Genomic DNA, 16022 nt, shown 5'->3' with positions numbered 1-16022 from the left:
CCCATCTCTTAAAAAAAAAAAAAAATTAGCTGGGCATGGTAGCGTGCATCTGTAGTTCCAGCTACTCGGGAGGCTGAGGTGAGGATCACTTGAACCTGGAAGGTCAAGGCTGCAGTGATTCATGATGGCACCACTGCACTCTAGCCTCAGTGACACAGTGAGACCTTATCTCAAAAAAAAAAAAAAAAAAAGCTTTCAAAACTGAACAATTTTTTTAAAAATTAGAAAAGGGGCAAAAGATACGAACAGATACTTTAATGAAGAGGGTATACAAATGCCAAAAAAATCATGAAAGTGCTCAGCCTTGTTAGCAATTAAGGGAAATGCGAATTGAAACCACAATGATACATCAGTACATACCTATCAGAATGGCCAAAATAAATAGCAAAACACAAATGCTGATAAAAATGTGAAGTGGATTTACACATTCATTGGTGGTGGGAGTGTAAAATGGTCCAGCTACTCTGGATGAGAGTATGGCAGCTTCTTACAACACTAATAAGGACGTGTTCATTGTGTGACCTAGCAACTGCACTCTTGGGCTTTTATCCCAGAAAAGTGAAAACTTACATTCACAGAAAAATCTGTACACGAATGTTCATAGCAGTTTTATTTTTAATAGCAAAATACTTAAAACGATCCTGATATCTCTCAGTGGGAGAATGTTTAAACTGCTGTATACCATAGAATACTACTCATCAATAAAATGGAATGAACTGTTGATACATACTACAATGCATCTCAAAGGAATTATGTTCAGTGAAAAAGCCAATCTGAAGAGGCCACATACTGTATGATCCCACTTATATGACACTGTGAAGGCAAAATTGTAGCAGTGGACTACTTAGATTAGCTGTTCCCTGGGGTTATGGGTGGGGAGGGAGTGACTACCAAGAGGCAGCAGGAGGATTTTTGGGCAGTGGAGCTATTCTTTGTCCCGAGTTTGTTGGTGGATATGAGTTAAAATTCATAAAACTGAATACCAAAATGTGTGGTTTATGTACATTTAAAATAAAATATATAAACTGTTCAGATACACATTTTAAAAATCAGTTCACACAAAAACGGCCAAAATGGCATCCTCATAAGCGCCTCTATCTGGAAAACTGAAATGGGAAGCAGCTCCTGGCCCTGTCCTGCCTTCCAGGGGGTCTACATTTATACGGGGCTTTGCTAAAGCCCTCACCTCGGCTGCCACTCACGTTTCCCTCATTTCAGCAGCTCCTGAATCCCTGGGGTGGGTAATCTTTGAGTTCTATCCACTCCTTGAAGCTGTAGAACCCATTTTAGCGCATCAGTGTCTCTGGGTCTCCACCTCTTGTCTCCCCAGTACTGGGTCTGCTCGTCCCTGTCTCTGTATCTCTGTCCAGATCTGTCTCAGCCTCGAGTGCTCCTTTTCTCTGGGTCTCTCTCTTTTCCTGAGCCTGAGCTGGTCTCTTTGTTTTCTTGAGCCCATGCTGGTCTTTCCCTTTCTTGAGCCTGGGCTGGTCTCCCTCCTTTCTTAAGCGTGAGCTGGTCTCTCCCTTTCCGTGTCCGACACTGTACATCTCTGTTTCGGGGACCCCATGGCGTCTTGGTCTGCCCCCGAGCGTCTGTGGGCCTTTATGTTTCTCTCCCTCCCGGTCTGCTCGTCTTTTTGTCTTTGTTTCTCTGTTTCTCACCGTCTTTGTTTCTCCGGGTCTCTAGCTGTCAGGGGTCTATTATTTACCCGCTTGTTTACTTCGTTGCCATGGTGCCCAAAATGACGCAGGCGCCGGGGTGGGCGGGACGCCGGGAGGCCACGCTCACGTCTGATTGGCCATGCGCGCTGTCACCTGTCACGGCTCCCTTGCTCGCCCCTCTGCGCGGCACAGCCTCGCGGCATTGTGGGAATCGTAGTCCGCAGTGAGGCCCAGTGCGCAGGCGCAGTTTGCCGGCCGCCATCGCGCACTGGGGCTCCGGGCGGCTGGGACCGGCCTGGGGTAGCTGCGCAGCAGGTGGGTCGGTCCCGGGGCCGCAGCGCGGGGGTCAGGGAGCGACCCCAACGGGGCAGACGGTGAGGACGCCTCAGTGGGCAGCGTTAGGGGAAGGGGCCAGGGTGTTCCCGGGATTGGGGTGCGAGCCCCCACTGTGCGTCCAGGAGGCCGAGGGTCTGGCATCCCTTCGCGTGGAGTGCGGGGCAGGGACCGGGTCCCCCCGGGGGTGGCTGAGATCCAGATCGGTGAGGGGCCCTGCAGGCAGGTAGGGAACTAGTGCAACCCCCACCCCGTGTAGGCTCGTGGAGGGGAGGCGCTTAGGGCACCCTGTGGGTGGGAGACCAGGAAGGGGCGGCTCGTGATGGGGGAGAGATGAGGGAGGGGGAGGCTCCTGATGGGGGAGGGGGAGGCTCCTGAGGGGGAAGAAAGGAGGGAGGGGGAGACTCCTGAGAGGGGAGAAAAAGGGGAGGGGGAGGCTTCTGAAGGGAAGAGGAGGGGAGGAAGTGGGGGCTGAGGGTGTGAGGGTGTCCCTGGTCGGGGGATGCTGGGCAGGCTGTGGTCCCAGGGGCTGAAGCAGGGAAGGGGTGGAGGGTGCGGGGACCAAAGGGGTGCCTAGGATGGGCATTGTCTCTGCTGCCCCCATCCTTGGGATATCTCGCCTCTCCCCAGTCACCTGGGGGTGGGTTCTGTTTGAGTTAGGTGCCTGCGCCCGCCCCGGAGACCTCTCTCGTGGAAGAGGCAAGAGTGGGTGTACTGGCTTCGGGCCTGACCCGGGGGGTTGGGGTGGGGGCCTGACTCACCCTCCCATCACTCCTTCCCCATCTCCTTTCTCTCACCCTCCCGGGCTCCTTCTTTTTCCCAATCCCCCCCTACCCCCGTCCATACTATCTGGCTTTCCCTGCTCCTTCCTCTCCTGTCTCCTCTCTCCCTGCTTCCTTCCCTCCCCACTTCCCCCATTTTTGTCTGCCCTCCTTCCACTTTCCCATATATTCGCCTGTGTCCTTGCTGACTCCTGGGCGAGGCTGAGTGGCACAGTCACTTGGTTCCATGTCACCTCCTCGGTTCCATTTCACCTCCCCCATCCCATCATGTCCTGCAGATGGTTTCCTGCCCTGGAGTCAGAGCGGGGCCACGTGTCGCATCGAGTTGCTGTTTTCTGTGCATGATGCTTGAATCTGTGACTTCCTGGGTATTTCTGGCCTTGGGTTTTTGGGGAGCCTAGGTCAGTTGCGCAGGACATCTCTCTGGTTCTGTCTGTCCTGGTGAGTGGATCAGGGACCACAAAAGGCAGCTGAGATGTGAACAACGACCCTCACTCCGTGTTTTTTCATTCTTTTAAAAGCACTTTGACCCCCTTTTATAATGAGTAAGTGATCTGTGGATGAAGCCAGGGCAGACCCTGGGAATATCCGGCGACCCATTAACAACCATGCCCCATGCATTGAGCTTCCCTGGCTGATCCTCAGGCCCGTGGCTGTGGGGTGGTTTGCTAGACCCTGCCGATGAGTGTGATGGGATGGAGAGCTGCGATGAATATTCCTCAGGTGGCCAGGGCTGGGCCCATGGAGGGCCAGACCAGGCTTGAGCTCTGCTCAGCCCGGGATGAAGGGGATTTGCTGCAGGACTCTGGAGACCCACCAGGCTTGGGACCCCTCAGCTCAGCCACCCCTCACCCACCGTGGCTCTGTCTGCCTCAGCTTCTGTATTCCAGGCCTCTGGGTGCGGCAAAGCCTACAGGACTGGCTCAAGACTTGTGCAGACCGCTTCATTTGCTGAGGCTGGGGGGCTGGGCTCCAGGAAAATCCCATCTGAGGCAAATCCTGGACAGTCCCAAGATTAGGGGGACGGAGGTTTGCCCAGTGCCCAAGCCAGACTCCAACGAGGTGTGGCCTCATTCAAGCAGTCTGTGGCAGGAAAGGATCCCAGCGGTGTCTCTTTTTTGTTTGTTTTTGAGACACGGGCTCATTCTGTCGCCCTGGCTGGAGTGCAGCAGCCAATCGTAGCTCACTACAGCCTCCAACTCCTGGGCTCAATCAGTCCTCCTGCCTAAGACTCCCCAGGCTCTGAAATTATAGATGTACACTGCTGCACCTGCCCCGGTGAGATCTCTAAGAGGAGAGTCCTTCTGACAGTGTGGCCAGGGATGGGGCTGAAGGAGGCGAGAAGACACGGAGCCAGAGATTCTGGAGGCTCTTGAGATGGCCTCACCCTCCTGGCATCAGGGTCCCAGTAGGAAGGAGATGAGCATGGAGAGGCTGTTTTCACAGGACGCAGCAGCTTCCTTGGAGTTGGGCATTTTAGGAGACCCCTGGTTCCATGGAAGCTTCTGCTTTGCAGGTGAATGGAGGAAGTGGAGGCAGAGGTGGCTTCCCAGAGAGGCTCACAACTTGTAATGCTGAGGGGGAAGGGCACAGAGGAGAGGAGCTCCCGTTCCTGTCCCCAGGGGCTGACATGTGTCCCCCACTGTCTTGGCCAGTGACCCAGCCGGAGGGTGTCCTGTCCTCCCCACCTCATCCCACCCCTGCCAATGGCCGAGGACCCAGGACCCTTGCTCATTCTACCTAGACCCCGATGCCTCCACCATGCTCAGAGCTTGGAAGCTGGAGCAGGAGGAGAGGGGCTGGGGGAGCTGGCTGGGATCTGCCCACTGTGGAGGCCATGAGGATAGAGGGGAGGGTGGGCAGGAGGCCTCTTAAAGGGCGAGTGGGCCTGGACAGGGAAGGATGTCACTTTGCAGGTGGGGTCCCGGCCTTAGTACTTGCCTGCCTCGTGCCTCTGTTTCCCACCTGCACCTTGGGGCGGCATCTGGTTCCTGCCCCCCTGGGATTGTGAGGTTCTGATGAGGAAAGGTTCTGTGCACACACATGATGGAGCTCACAGTTTGTTTTGTGGAGACAGGTTCTCTGCAAGGTGAACCTGCCTCTGGCATCCTAAGAAAGCCAGAATTACATGCCTGCAGGACTACACCTCTGTCCCTGCACCAAGTAGAGCTCTGTGCCTCCGTTGCCAGGGGGGTAGAGCTGGCGTCACGCCTCCCATCAGGAGAGGCTCCAGAACAGGGGTTAGCATACCCACCTGCAGGCCAGCAGTGACCTGTTTTCTTTGTATTTATTAGAGACAGGGTCTTGCTGTGTCGCTCATGCTGGAGTACAGTGGCACAAACATGGCTCACTGCAGCCTCCAACTCCTGGGATTAAGGGGTCCTCCCACGTTAGCCTCCCATGTAGCTGGGACCACAGGTGTGTGCCACCACGCCTGGCTAATTTTTTTTTTTTTTTTGCGACAGGGTCTCACTCTGTTACCCAGGCTGCAATGCGGTGTTGCGGTCACAGCTCACTGCAGCCTTGACTTCCTGGGTTCGGGTGATCCTCCAACCTCAGTCTCCAGAGTAGCTGGAACCGCAGGCATGCACCACTGTGCCTAGCTAATTTTTCTATTTTTTGTAGAGACGAAGTTTTGGCATGTTGCCCAGGCTGTTCTTGAGCTCCTGGGCTCAAGCTGTCCACCCACCGTGGCCTCCCAAAGTGCTGGGATTACAGGTGTGAGCCACCACACCTTGCCACCTGTTTTTGTAAAGATGTGTAAGAACGTGCCAAACCCGTGGGTACACACAGGGCTCTGGCTGCTTACTTGCCACAAGGGAGAGTTGAGTAGTTGAAACTGAGACTGGCCCTTTATATCTGCTGTTCTCTGTTCCTAGAGGATGAATAAGAGGGTATATTTCTTTGCTTTTTCTTTTCTTTTTTTTTTTTTTTTGAGACAGAGTCTCGCTCTGTTGCTCAGGCTGGAGTGCAGTGGCGCAATCTCGGCTCACTGCAAGCTCTGCCTCCTGAGTTCACACCATTCTCCTGCCTCAGCCTCCTGAGTAGCTGGGACTACAGGCACCTGCCACCACGCCCGGCTAATTTTTTTTTTTTTTTTTTTTTGTATTTTTAGTAGAGACGGGGTTTCACGGTGTTAGCCAGGATGGTCTCGATCTCCTGACCTTGTGATCTGCCTGCCTTGGCCTCCCAAAGGAGAGGATGTATTTCTAATCCTAAGGGAGAGAAACCCTTTTTAGGTGGGTTTCTGAACTCAGAAGTCCAATTTAAAAAATGGGGCCGGGCGCAGTGGCTCACGCCTGTAATCCCAGCACTTTGGGAGGCCGAGGCGGGTGGATCACAAGGTCAGGAGATCGAGACCATCCTGGCTAACACAGTGAAACCCTGTCTCTACTAAAAATACAGAAAAATAGCCGGGCAAGGTGGCGGGCGTCTGTAGTCCCAGCTACGCGGGAGGCTGAGGCAGGAGAATGGCGTGAACCCGGGAGGCGGAGCCTGCAGTGAGCCGAGATCGCACCACTGCACTCCAGCCTGGGTGAAAGAGCGAGACTCCTTCTCAAAAAAAAAAAAAAAAAAATGGTTGAAGGCTGGTTGCAGTGGCTCACGCTTGTAATCCTGGCACTTTGGGAGGCCAAGGCGGGTGGATCACTTGAGGTCAGCAGTTCGAGACCAGCCTGGCCAACATGGTGAAACCCCGGCTGTACTAAAAATAACAAAAATTAGCTGGGCATAGGGGTGAGTGCCTCTAACCGCAGTGACTCGGGAGGCTGAGGGAGGAGAACTGCTTGAACCCAGGAGGTGGAGGTTGTGGTGAGCTGACATTGTGCCACAGCACTCCAGCGTGGGCGACAGGGCGAGACTCCATCTCCAAAAAAAAAGAGATTGCATTAGATAGTAAGAAACATTAGAACATTACCTGTGACCAACAGACAGCATGGAGTGAAAAGACAAGCCACAGATGGGGACAGTAGCAAGATGGAGCCAGACAGGGAACTCATTAGTTCACAGAAAGAGCTATAAAGAAAAAGTCACGGGAGGCCGGGCATGGTGGCTCACGCCTGTAATCCCAGCACTTTGAGAGGCTGAGGCAGGTGGATCACGAGGTCAGAAGATTGAGACCATCCTGGCTAACACGGTGAAACCCTGTCTCTACTAAAAATATTAAAAACTAGCCGGGTGTGGTGGCGGGCGCCTGTAGTCCCAGCTACTTGGGAGGCTAAGGCAGGAGAATGGCGTGAACCTGGGAGGTGGAGCTTGCAGTAAGCGCCACTGCACTCCAGCCTGGGGAACAAAGCAAGACTCCGTCTCAAAAAAAAAAAAGAAAAAGTCACGGGAAAGTGGGCAGTTTACCCGCCCTCGGAGATTAAATCATGAGAAAGTGCTCAGTCACAGAGCAGGCAGATGCTCAGGTCTGAGGGTCCTCTGGCAGCAGGTGGAGTGTGTGAGGAGAGAGGGCACCCCGGTGGGTCCTGGGAGAAGGTGGACAGCTGCAGTTCACACCCTTGTGTGTCCATAGCCAGTGACATGAGAGCCTGAGGCCGACTGGAGGCCTGGGCAGCTGTGATCCGCTGGGTTCTGTTTAGTGAGCTCATTGTTGGTGCACAGTTACAATCAAGAGAGTTCATCCTGATACTGGCTCCACTTAATGATAGTGCTGCCCCGTATGTGGGGATTCAGCTGAGGGTGGGGCACGGATTGGCAGGACCTGAACTCTCTGTCATTGTCGTCTCCTCCCCCTCCCCCCGCCTTGTCCCTGCTCCTGGGTACTTCCTGCCCCTCCCGCCTGGTTCTGTGGATGCTTTGGTCGAGGCCTACATCCTGTACCATTTCCAGAAACGGAGGCGGAGGGGGGGGTTGTTCAGTGGCCTCCAGAGGGAGCCCCCCACTCCCTACGCTTTTTTCTAAATAATTTTATTTCAGATTTGTGCTGGTTTTAACTGGAGGAACAGTCTTGACACCTAGCTCCTTAATGTTATTAGGAATTGACATCCCCATAATCTATCTTTTTTTTTTTTTTTTTCTGAGAGAGTCTCACTGTCGCCCAGGCTGGAGTGCAATGACGCAATCTCGGCTCACTGCAACCTCTGCCTCAGGGTTCAAGCAGTTCTCCTGCCTCAGCCTCCCAAGTAGCTGGGAATACAGGCACCCACCACCACACCCAGCTAATTTTTGTATTTTTAGTAGAGACGGGGTTTCACCAGGTTGGTCAGGCTGGTCTCCAACTCCTGACCTCAAGTGATCCGCCCGCCTCGGCCTCCCAAAGTGCTGGGATTACAGGCGTGAGCCACCGCACCTGGCCCACGTAATATATCTTTTAAATGTAAACAGATCTTGCATTTCTGGTATAAACACAAATCTAGAATGATGCATAAAGCATGCATGGTTAGGATGGGTTTACTAATATTTTAAGGCTTTTTGTTTTGTTTTTGTTTTTTGAGACGGAGTTTTGCTCTTATTGCCCAGGCTGGAGTGGAATGGCACAATCTTGACTCACTGCAACCTCTGCCTCCCGGGTTCAAGCTATTCTTCTGCCTCAGCCTCCCGAGTACCTGGGATTAGAGGCATGCGCCACCATGCCCAGCTAATTTTGTGTTTTTAGTAGAGATAGGTTTTTCCATGTTGGTCAGGCTGGTCTCAAACTCCTGACCTCAGGTTATCCACCCGTCTCAGCCTTTCAAAGTGCTGGGATTACGGGCGTGAGCCACCGCGCCTGGCCTATTTCAAGGTTTTTACATCTAGGTTTACATAAGAGATTGTCAAGTAATTTTTCATTTTCATCCTGTTCATGACTGATTTTTTTTTTTTTTTTTTTTTGAGACGGAGTCTCGCTCTGTCGCCCAGGCTGGAGTGCAGTGGCGCAATCTCGGCTCACTGCAAGCTCTGCCTCCCGGGTTCACGCCATTCTCCTGCCTCAGCCTCCAAGTAGCTGGGACTACAGGCGCCCGCCACCACGCCCGGCTATTTTTTTTTGTATTTTTAGTAGAGACGGGGTTTCACCGTGGTCTCGATCTCCTGACCTCGTGATCCGCCCGCCTCGGCCTCCCAAAGTGCTGGGATTACAAGCGTGAGCCACCGCGCCCGGCCTCATGACTGATTTTTAAAAATTCTAGTAGTGATGCTGGGCGCAGTGGCTCACACCTGTAATCGCAGCACTTTGGGAGGCTGAGGCGGGTGGACCATTTGAGGTCAGGAGTTTGACACCAGCCTGGGCAACATGGTGAAACCCCATCTCTATTAAAAATACAAAAAGTAGCTGGGTGTGGTGGTGCATGCTTGTAATTCCAGCTACTGGGGAGACTGAGGCAGGAGAATCGCTTGAACCCGGGAGGTAGAGGTTGCATTGAGCCGAGATTGCGCCACTGCACTCCAGCTTGGGTGACAGAGGGAGACTTGGTCCCAAAGAAAAAAAAAATTCTGGTAATGCACAGAACGAGTTACCCTCCACTTAGATGTTATTTTTCATCTACACGAGTACAACACTGTGAGGTTCTACTGATGCCTAACAAGCGGGTTTCTTGGAAATCTGCTTGAACTCTGGGTGTGGTGTCTTTGTTCTCTGGCAGCTGGGATGGCTGCGCCCTGGCCTTATGCAAGGCCATTGTCTTCTCCGTGTCCTCTGCAGGTCTGTGGGTTCTTTAGCCCACTGGGCATCTGGTCATCTCTGGCCCCTCTCCTTTGGAGCCACCTTGTCCCCCGCTAGACAGTCACATTTTCCAGTGCCGCTTCGGAAAGATGTTGCCTTTGGAGAAGGCGTTTGCCTCCCCCAGGAGCTCCCCAGTCCCCCCGGATCTGCCCACGCCAGGGTCAGCAGCCGGAGTCCAGCAGGAAGAACCCGAGACCATCCCTGAGAGGACCCCTGCTGACCTGGAGTTCTCCCGCCTGCGTTTCCGGGAATTTGTCTACCAGGAGGCTGCCGGTCCCCACCAGACCCTGGCCCGTCTGCATGAGCTGTGTCGCCAGTGGCTGATGCCTGAGGCGCGCTCCAAGGAGCAGATGCTGGAGCTGCTGGTGCTGGAGCAGTTCCTGGGCATCCTGCCTGATAAGGTCCGGCCCTGGGTGGTGGCACAGTACCCTGAGAGCTGCAAGAAGGCAGCCTCCCTGGTGGAGGGCCTCGCTGATGTCCTGGAAGAGCCAGGTGGGCTGTCCCAGAGGAGAAGCATGGCTCAGAGGAGATGGGGAGGGGGTCCTGGAAGGCCCCAGTGCCAGCCATGGCTTGCCTGAGATAGTTAAGTTCCCCATGCTGGTGAGGCAGCTCCTTGGTCCTCAGGGGCCAGGACAGATGCTTGGGCTCCTGCCTTCTAGATGTAAGGAAGCCAGAAGAATGAGGGAAAGGGACCAGCCTCTTTTATTTTCTATTTTTTGAGACGGAGTCTCACTCTGTCACCAGGCTGGAGTGCAGTGGCGCAATCTCAGCTCACTGCAACCTCCACCTCCCGGGTTCAAGCAATTCTCCTGCCTCAGCCTCCCAAGTAGCTGGGATTACAGGCTTCTGCCACGATGCCCAGCTAATGTTTGTATTTTTAGTAAAGACGGGGTTTCACCATGTTGGCCAGGATGGTATCGATCTCCTGACCTCGTGATCTGCCCGCCTCGGCCTCCCAAAGTGCTGGGATTACAGTTTTGAGCCACCACACCCAGCCCAGCCTCTTAACAGTAAATATTCTGGGTACTTTGCAGGCCGGAGGTCTCCTGGTCCAAGGATGAGGGGCAGGATGGGTAGTGATGTGGCCCTGGAGCCTGTAGGTCCCTGAGGTTTAACTGTGTGATTGTTGTTGGCACGTGTCCTGACCTCTTGGGGTCCCTCCACTGTTGACAGGGATGCTGCTGGGCTCCCCTGCGGGCTCATCCTCAATTCTTAGCGATGGAGTGTACGAGAGGCACATGGACCCTCTGCTGCTACCAGGCGAGCTCGTGAGCCCCAGCCAGGCCCCCGGAGCTGGGGAGATCCCGGCACCTTCTGAGACACGTGAGTGCCCAGCCAGCCTGGCAGCCTCTGCTGGGCCTTAGATGGGGTGGTGGGCAGAGGCCTGTGGTTGGGAGAGGGCAGGAGGGCAGCCAGGGAGTCAGGGGCCCCGTGGTCCATGCTATCATTGGGACTTCCTCCTGTAGTTCCTCTGAATGTTAGACATTGTTTATTAAATTAGTCTTCAGAGATTATGCAGATCATCCATACTTACCACAAATAGTGAAAAAACATCAATACATAAAGAATCTCCCAACCCCCCACCATACACCCTCTGAAAATAAAGGGTCTCCAGTGTCCTGATGCACGTCCCCTCATGTCTCCCTGCACATCACACATGCACAATCAGGGCCTGGGGTGGGGCTCTGTGTATGTGGTGTGCTGTGTCTGAGTGCTTGCTGTTTGAATGGGGTGGGTCCCCCAGGCTGTGGTTGGGTCTGGTTCTTTAGTTGCCCAGCATCGCGTGCTCAGCCCATCCCCATCCTAGAGGTGGGCTCTCTGCCCCTTGGAGTGAAGCTGCCGTGACACCTCCTGACTTTTGTGCCCATATGTGAGGCTCTGGGCACTGTGGGTGGGCTCCTCAGGACCGCTGGGCAAATGGCGTGTGAGTTCGACATTTCACATAAAATAGAAACTTCCATGTGGTTTTCCAGAAGTTTTGTGGCTGTTCATGACCAGCGTGGAAGGTGCCCACTGGCCTGGATACAGCCCAGCACTATGTGGTGTTGCTTTTTAGGGTTTCCACGAAGGCCAGGCACAGTGCCTCGTGCCTGTAATCGCAGCACTTTGGGAAGCCAAGGCGGGCAGATCACTTGAGCCCAGGCATTCGAGACCAGCCTGGGCAACATAGGGAGACCCCATCTCTACAAAAAATACAAAAATTAGCCTGGTGTGCACTTTTAGTCCCAGCTACTTGGGAGGCTGAGGTGGGACGATCACTTGAGTCAAGGAGTTGGAGGTTGCAGTGAGCCAAGATCGTGCCACTGCACTCCAGCCTGGGTGACAGAGCAAGACCGTGTCTTTAAAAAACGAACAAACCAAAAAAAAAAAGATTTCCACGAATCTAGTGGACTTGAATGGGCATCTCTGGGGCCACCCAAGCCCTGTGGCCACCGCGCTGCTTTGTAAATCAGGGACAGGTGTAGTGTCCATTGAGCCTTGGGTGCTGCTGTCACAGAAGCACACTGGGGCCTGTGTGGGAGGCAGCGGGGGCTCCTTGACCCTTGGGGGCACCTGGCCACAGGGAGCTCGTTGCCTCAGCTCTGCCTCCCCTTCTCCCCAGCCTGGCTTTCTCCGGACCCCCTGTTTCTGGAACAGAGGAGGGTCAGAGAAGCAAAGACCGAAGAGGCCAGCCCTGCCAACACCGAGCAGGTGGGTGGGCACAAGTCCCACGGGGAGGGGCCTTGGCCTCAGCTTAGAGGCATCCCCCTCCCCATCACCAGTGCTCAGCAGAGGGCTGTGGCCCCAGATGTCCACAGCGCTGAGGCCCAGAACCCACCCTGGTGGGAGCGTGAGGGTGGAAGCTTTGTGGTGCGAAGGGGGCTGCCTCCTGCGGTGCACCTGGGTTAGAGTTCCTGGCGAGGGCTGGCTCCTAGCCTGCTCCTGTGGCTGTGGGGCTGCGGCGGGTCCTCCTTTCTCTAGGGCAAGTGGGAGGTCTCAGCCACGGCTGTACTATTTCAGAAGCTGAAGTCCTTTCCAGAGGAGCCTCAGCACCTGGGGGAGTGGGGCCACCTGGACCCTGCCGAGGAGAACCTGAAGAGCTACCGGAAGCTGCTCCTGTGGGGTGAGACTCGCCTGCCTCGGGCTCACGCCCCACTCCCCATCCCCTTCCGCAGGGGTTGGTGCAGGAGACTGTGACCCCAGGGACTTTGGCTGGGACACTGTGATGTCTTACATGGATTTGAACTTGCACGTGTTGGAGCTTGAATTTATTCGCCGAAGCCCCCACCCTTTCTGATCTAAACATCTGAGTTCTGCCCAGGCCCTGCCTATAGGACTGAAGCCTCAGAATTTGGAAAGGCCTCTTGGCCCCAAGGCGCCCACATTGCCACCCTCCTTGCCAGAGACAGGGCGTCACCTACATGGCCTGATCAAGGGTCTCCTCTTTTGTAGACGTTCTTGCCCCAGAAACCCTCCTTTTAGGGAGGCCCCCCCACTCAGACTCCTGAGCAATTTTTGTCTTAATGTCTGTCTTTAGCTTTGCTTTCCCTGAGTCCTGCCTCCGCCTGCCCTGTCGCCGTTCCAGCCTCGCCTTCTTCTTTGCTCCACTGTCCAGGGGCCTAACAGGGAGGTGGCCTTGGTGGGGGTCCCAGTACAGAGAAGAGGAGGTGGGCTGCAGCCTGCCCTGGCTGGCCCATGACACACAATGCCCATCAGCTACTCTGTGTTGATGCCTCTTATTTCTTTGCTTTTTAACCCCACTCAGGGTATCAGCTTTCCCAGCCTGATGCTGCCTCCAGGCTGGACACTGAGGAACTCCGGTTGGTGGAAAGAGATCCACAAGGAAGCAGCCTCCCAGGTGAGGTTGGGTTGAGTTGGTGTTAGGGCCGGGTGGGGTTTGCTTTTGCTTCAGAGGCTGAGGGGGCCCCTCCCAGCACCATCAGCCCCAGCAAAGACCTCAGCATCGACTGCTGCACCATTTTCCCACCACCGTGTCTGAGTGAGGCAGGAATCCAGTTACGTCCATGGTCTCTTGCTGCATGACAGACCACCCCAAGACTTGGTCAGTGGAAACGGCAGTTGTGTTAGTTGCCAGGATCTGTGTATGACTGGTCCCAGGGGGTGGCCGTTCTGCCCCATTGGAGGCTCTGTGCCAGCACACCAACAAGAACACCTAGAGGCGGACTTGGGCTGGAGGGCCCCGGGTGCCTGTCGCCAGGGGGCTTGTCTCTGGGGGGTTTGGCCTTAGCTATTGACCCCACTCTCTTCGCTGGCAGCCGGACCTCTCCCTCCAGGAGGGTGCGCTCTGAGCAGGCTCTCCTTGCATCGTGCATCTCGTGGCCAAGCTAGTGGCTGGATGGAGACCTCCAAAGGCGCGGTTTCCAGAGCCTGGGCTCAGTGGGGCTGTCCTTCCTGTCCTGTCGGTGGCCTCCGTTGTTGGAGGCCTCCAGGTCCCACATCTGCAGCAGCAGGCGTAGGGCGTGCGCTGCAGGGCTGCCTGGGAGGGACAGCGCTGCTTCCAAACAGCCGTCAGCCCCGCGGGGATCCAGAGCCCGGAGCCCTGTGCGCTGTTCTGGCAACTGAGGCTCGGCTGGGTCCTCCGCTTCCTGGCCCTGGGCGGGGCGCTCATGCTAGGGCTCTGACCTTGTTCCAGAAGGCGGGAGGCGGCAGGAGAGCGCTGGGTGCGCCTGCGAGGAGGCCGCCCCCGCGGGGGTGCTGCCTGAGCTGCCTACGGAGGCGCCCCCTGGGGACGCCCTTGCCGATCCCCCGTCGGGCACCACTGAGGAGGAGGAAGAGCAGCCTGGCAAGGCCCCGGACCCGCAGGACCCCCAAGACGCGGAGTCCGACTCTGCCACCGGATCGCAGAGGCAGTCCGTCATCCAGCAGCCTGCCCTGGACAGGGGCGCGGAGAGGCTGGGAACCAAGAGGCCGCACCCCGAGGATGGGGACGGGCAGAGCCTGGAAGGCGTCTCCAGCGCCGGCGACAGCGCAGGGCTCGAGGCCGGGCAGGGCCCCGGGGCTGACGAGCCGGGCTTGTCCCGCGGGAAGCCCTATGCCTGCGGCGAGTGCGGGGAGGCCTTCGCGTGGCTCTCGCACCTCATGGAGCACCACAGCAGCCATGGCGGCCGGAAGCGCTACGCCTGTCAGGGCTGCTGGAAGACCTTCCACTTCAGCCTAGCCCTAGCCGAGCACCAGAAGACCCACGAGAAGGAGAAAGGCTACGCGCTGGGGGGCGCCCGGGGCCCCCAACCGTCCACCCGCGAAGCCCAGGAGGGGGCTGGGGCGGACGGGCCCCCAGAGAGCGTGGAGGCCGAGGCTGTCCCCGCACCCCCAGAGGCGCAGAGGTGAGTCGCTGTGCTGTCCCGTCCCGGAGGGGCCGCCCTGCCGGCCATGAATCCCAGACGAGGCATTGGGCCTTTCCACACCCCTGGGTGGCGGCTTCCTGTGGTGTTTGTGGACGTCCTCTGCCTGTGCCCTGAATCCACTCCTGAGGCTAAGCGTTCCCAACGAGAAGGGTCCACGGGAAGCCCTCACCTCTGTAAACACACCCTGGGCCAGCGCTCGCATCCGAGGGGAGCCGCCGGATGTGGAAGAAGACTCTGCTTTCCTGCAGCCATTTAGTGCCGCCCCATGCTAGGTTATTTGACATTGTGCAGTGTAGAGTTGCCTTAAAGTGCGTGATCTGCCAGTGCTTTCTTCAAGTGACCCTTGCCCAGATTCCTCCTGTTTGCGCTCCCCAGGGTTGCTCAAGTGGAAACTTTGTCAGCTGTTTAGCCTTTTCGTACTTCCGTGATGTCAACTTCTAATCTGCAAAAGCAGAAGCTGTTTCCTAGTTTACCTCACGTGTCTTTACCTGTATGGAGTAGCTCGCAGAGATCACAGAAATGCTTGCAGCCTAAGGCAGGGTTTTCAGACCGTGGGTCCCAGCCCATTAGTAAAATGGGAAGTCAATTAGCAAGTGGCCACCAGCATTACACAGCAATGAAGCAGAATAAAGTAGGCCAGAATGCATCATGTAGTAAAGGCAAATACTGTTTTGTGAAACTTTTCACCCATACATCTAAATGTGAGAACTGGTTGCAATGTAAGACGTATTTCTTGCTGGGAAGTTGTGATCAAAATAAGTTGAAAACACTAATAAAGATCTGTCTGTCTGAGCAAAGGAGACTAAACTCCTTGGGCTACATAAGGTGATCTTTTCATTGATTGCATTTATTCTCAAGATTACAGTATCATTCCCATTTTCTGCGCATAAACTTAATTGCTCCCTGCGCATAAACTTAACTGCTCCCTGTAGATAGAGAAGCTGGTGCTTCTTTTTCTCCCACTGTGTTTGAGCAGGCAGTCTGTCGTAATGACCCCCAAATCACAGAGACTTAATAAATACTTATTCATGGGCCAGGCGTGGTGGCTCACACCTGTAATCCCAACACTTTGCAAGGCTGAGGCAGGCAGGTCATGGAGTTTGAGACCAGCCTGGCCAACATGGTGAAACCCTGTCTCTACTAAAAATACAAAAAATTAGCCAGGTGTGGTGATGCGTGCCTGTAATCCCAGCTACTCAGGAGGCTGAGGCACGAGAATCGCTTGAACCTGGGAGGTGGAGGTTGCAGTGAGCCGAGA

General features: G+C 55.4%; 1 protein-coding gene across 3 annotated transcripts; it reads left to right on the top strand.

Annotated features, from left to right (window-relative positions):
* Positions 1 to 1904: 1904 nt before the first annotated feature.
* ZSCAN18 (zinc finger and SCAN domain containing 18) lies at positions 1905 to 15574 on the top strand. 3 transcript variants are annotated; one of them, XM_032171406.2, is made up of 7 exons: positions 1905 to 2035; positions 9399 to 9911; positions 10593 to 10742; positions 12022 to 12110; positions 12420 to 12522; positions 13165 to 13257; positions 14053 to 15574. In XM_032171406.2, exons 2-7 carry the CDS (start codon positions 9509 to 9511, stop codon positions 14745 to 14747), a joined length of 1533 nt encoding a protein of 510 aa, XP_032027297.1. In that variant the 5' UTR covers positions 1905 to 2035; positions 9399 to 9508; the 3' UTR covers positions 14748 to 15574. The 3 variants fall into 3 exon arrangements, with proteins under 3 accessions (XP_032027297.1, XP_032027296.1, XP_032027298.1); XM_032171405.2 differs by having other exon boundaries at positions 1918 to 1976; XM_032171407.2 differs by lacking the exon at positions 1905 to 2035 and having other exon boundaries at positions 14056 to 15574.
* Positions 15575 to 16022: the final 448 nt, after the last annotated feature.

This window comes from Hylobates moloch, unplaced genomic scaffold, assembly GCF_009828535.3.
Source record: "Hylobates moloch isolate HMO894 unplaced genomic scaffold, HMol_V3 SCAFFOLD_12, whole genome shotgun sequence".
Taxonomy (NCBI): Eukaryota; Metazoa; Chordata; class Mammalia; order Primates; family Hylobatidae; genus Hylobates; species Hylobates moloch.
This window is presented reverse-complemented; position numbering and strand designations above follow the sequence as displayed.